Source organism: Oculina patagonica, chromosome 2 (genome assembly GCF_052425735.1).
Source record: "Oculina patagonica isolate OP01 chromosome 2, crgOcupat, whole genome shotgun sequence".
In the NCBI taxonomy this organism is placed as follows: domain Eukaryota; kingdom Metazoa; phylum Cnidaria; class Anthozoa; order Scleractinia; family Oculinidae; genus Oculina; species Oculina patagonica.
Genome location: NC_135759.1, coordinates 12,373,296 through 12,376,779, shown reverse-complemented (window position 1 = coordinate 12,376,779; position 3,484 = coordinate 12,373,296). Strand labels below are relative to the sequence as shown.

Sequence of the window (3,484 nt, the reverse complement as noted above, 5' to 3'; positions counted from 1 at the left end):
AAATAAGCCTCAAATGAACATTCTTAAGCACGTTTATTTTGAGTTACAAGTTCTGCAAATTACATCTGGCGGTTTGGCGAGGTCGACAGGTCGACAATGCACGCAATGAAAATATCAGTTTATAAATCACCACCGAGATAAATCTTCCTTAAAAATCGAAGAATAGATAGTAAACTAAATTAATTACACATTTTCCTACCTTTATCGAGCCTATTTTGACGAGAAGTGGTAACGTAAATGCATCCATTCTACAAATCCATTAACTGTCGGCGAATGTTTTCAAGTTACATATTAACCACAGGCACAGGGTACCCAAGCACCCCTTGAAGACTGGGGAGGTGGGGGAGGGGTTTTGTACAATGTGTAAAGAAAAACGACTCAAAAGAAAGAAAACGCTAAATTTAAAGGCTATAAAGCAAGTTATAGTGGAAATTTTGCTTTAACAATGAAAAAACTCTTTGCTTTCGGTCACTTTTCTTGCCCCCAGTTCTTTACTCTAAAAAGGTGCGACACAGGATAATATTTATAATGATAATCATCCTTAGTTTAGTTTTCCTTTTTTCTTTCCACCTGACACGATTGTGTTATCTTTGCCTTCAATAAATTAATTCGCATCTTGGGCAAATAGATACCTAACAAACTGTAGGAAAAATACCGCCAGTATTGGGAATTTTACATGCGCGTTCTCCGTAAATGCATTTTTTCTCTTTAACATGATAGATATCCTGAAATCAAGGAAGCATGTTTGTCCTCTTGTAATTTCAAACACGCATTTCTTTGTCTTGTCTTTTGAAGGCAGTAACTGATTATTCTTACTTTCACTAACATCAGAAGCACAACCTTTTTTAGTACTGGAAATATTTCATGCTTCGTTCAATAAAAGATTTTTTTCGCCTTACCCACAGAGGCCTGGGGACAAGTCAGTTTCACATATTAATTCACTTACAACAGTCACAAGCGAGGACAAGCTCACTTAAAACAGCAATGTACTCTGCTTTGCGCTTGGAATTAAATCCCTCTGTAGAAATGTCAAAATAAATGCACACTGTATTGAGCATTGCAATACTGAGTTGCTTCAGCCGCTTTTCCCTGTACATGGCACAAATATCAAGGGTATCATACACGATTGGATGCCGCAACTGCACTTGTTCAAGTATAGCTTGCCGTGTGTCGTCCATCATCTGCTCTTCTTCTGCTGCTCTGATATCTTCCTCCAGAAGATCCAGCTGACCATGACGCAATTTCGCCGCCATTCTTGAGAAAAACCCCTGTATTTGCTGCGCGCTGAGGTAGTCATCACTCTTAAAACGCTTCGTGCCATCCATTTTTCTTGCAAATCGCATGTCGCGTGCTACGACGTTGGGATCCTGTTTTTGGCCTGTTGCTTGCCCAAGGTTAAATTTGTCTTCTAGGGAACTCTTCTGGGCGTCGTTGAAACGGGTAGCTTTTTTGGTTGACTTTAAGGCCCAGCCTTCGGGTAACGGGATTGCACCTTCAAAGGTGTGGCCTTGATCAGGGGTTGCCGACACTGCCTCGCTCGTGCCGTCAGCTAAAAGGGCGTGGTATTTTTTAATTGCAATGTCATAAAGTGTTTCTTTTTCAGCTACCATCTTACACTGTCCAAACAGAAGGTGTTTTTCTAGACTTGAGTGCCGCTGGTACATCTTTATGCAACCTTCATTAGGGCACCCAAGGAGCTCGCACGAGGACTTGTCTGTCTCGACTGCTGGTTGCTCATCATCATTTTCCCGCACTTTAATTGACTTTTCTTGAGAAACACTCACAAAGTCTCCAGACGAAAATTGTCCAACAAAAGAACAATTTTGCAAGTAATTTGGAACTGCAAGAAACAGACATATCGTCGTAAAGGATACCATACAACAGTGGGAATACATGCGTCTAATTTGAGTGACTGAGTCAAGTGAACCAGTGATTTTTTAATATAATCACGATGGAAAAAGTGCGAGCGTTTAGTTTGCGTTGAAATTTGTAATTGACAAACGTTTTTAAACTCAGGATTCTTTATAGAAAATAAGGTTAAGGTAAAGTCTGTGTCCGAGCCAAGTGGCCCGTAAATAGCCGGAGTTTATCCCAGTTTTTGTTACATTAAGCGACTAGGAGTATTGCTACTCCCCCTGGATGGGATGCTAGTCCATTGCGGGGTTACCCCCAGCAGTAAATTTGCCGTTACCCATTTATACACCTGGGTGGAGAGATGTACTTTGTGGAGAGAGCACAACGCAGCAACCCTGCCAGGGCTCGAACCCGAGCCGTTCGACTCAGAGGCAAGCGCGCTAACCGTAAGGCCACTGCGCCTCTCAGTTAAAGAAAATACTCTCTAAATATTAATTTATTTTCTCCATCTGACCTGAAATCTCGTTTCTGAGATGATATAAGGCATGCATGTTAATTACTTTATATCTTGCTAAAACAATCAATCAATCATTTACCGGTGTAGTCAGGCAAAAAGTGCTGATAAATGGGTTTAAACTCAGGAACTAGATCAGCTATTAAAAATGTTTTCATTCAGCCAGCAATTTCAGAGTTATCAGAGTTCCCCAAACACCTTGTTGTGAATATTACAGCGTAACCATATGTTAGATAACTATTCTAGCCATCGCCGGGAATTTAATAACAAATAGAAACCGTTTCTTTTGGGCATTACAAGAATAAAAAATAAAACACCAAAAATCTTGAATTACTGGTACGCCGTGCAAGCTATACGTACCTTCAATTTGGCTTTGATCGATTAGTCTCCCATGTCCGACTTCAAACGCTCTCCAGACAGTTACTCCTTGCTCGCTATACTGAAAGTTATTCAGGCAACTTACTCCAGCTAGCTTTACTTCGGGAGGAATACACCTTCCTTCAGCGCCCACATCAACATGGACAGTCCGAACACCATTTATCCCTCCGTTAGACAACATGGCGTCTATGAAATCTTTGGCGTTCTGCACATCGTGGCCTTCGTTGATGTGTCGTCTGATGTGGGCCTTAATTGTGGCCGCCTTTCTGTCGCAGGCACCTTTCCCGCCTTGGGGGTCGCTGAAGTCAACTCGGTGAACACTTACGCCCGTTTTGGTCTGCATTAAGCTGCATGTTGCCAGCAATACTGAGTTATGGTAACACCCAGCATTGTCCTGACGAATGAAGGCAGATGTTATCTCGGGATGCTCGGATTTTAGTGTGCGCAGAGTGTGCTCCATGATGCGTACAACTGCAGAGGAATCTTGTAAGGAATTCTCAATGATGTGCACGAATGCCTGGCTTTGAAGTTGCCCCTCCACTTTGCGTGCCACAACGCTTATGTGCCACGAGATGCCACGTTTCCCGAACCAATCGGATTGTGACTCGCGATACTTCGTCGGTAAAAACTTCATGGCCCAATCCTGGGTAATAAGTACCGATGACTCGTCAAGACGATTCAAGCAGTCGGTTCTCGCCTTATCCTGCCGAACACTTCTAAGCTGGTGCGCTTTCCACG

At 42.5% G+C, this 3,484-nt stretch overlaps 1 protein-coding gene across 1 annotated transcript; it reads right to left on the bottom strand.

Annotated features, from left to right (window-relative positions):
* Window positions 1-364: 364 nt before the first annotated feature.
* LOC144641791 (uncharacterized) lies at window positions 365-3,446 on the bottom strand. Its single transcript, XM_078500816.1, has 2 exons — window positions 2,729-3,446; window positions 365-1,840 (listed from the first exon to the last, which is right to left on the bottom strand). The coding sequence occupies exons 1-2, from the start codon at window positions 3,378-3,380 to the stop codon at window positions 939-941; spliced, it is 1,554 nt and encodes a 517-aa protein (XP_078356942.1). The 5' UTR covers window positions 3,381-3,446; the 3' UTR covers window positions 365-938.
* Between the last annotated feature and the right edge of the window lie 38 nt (window positions 3,447-3,484).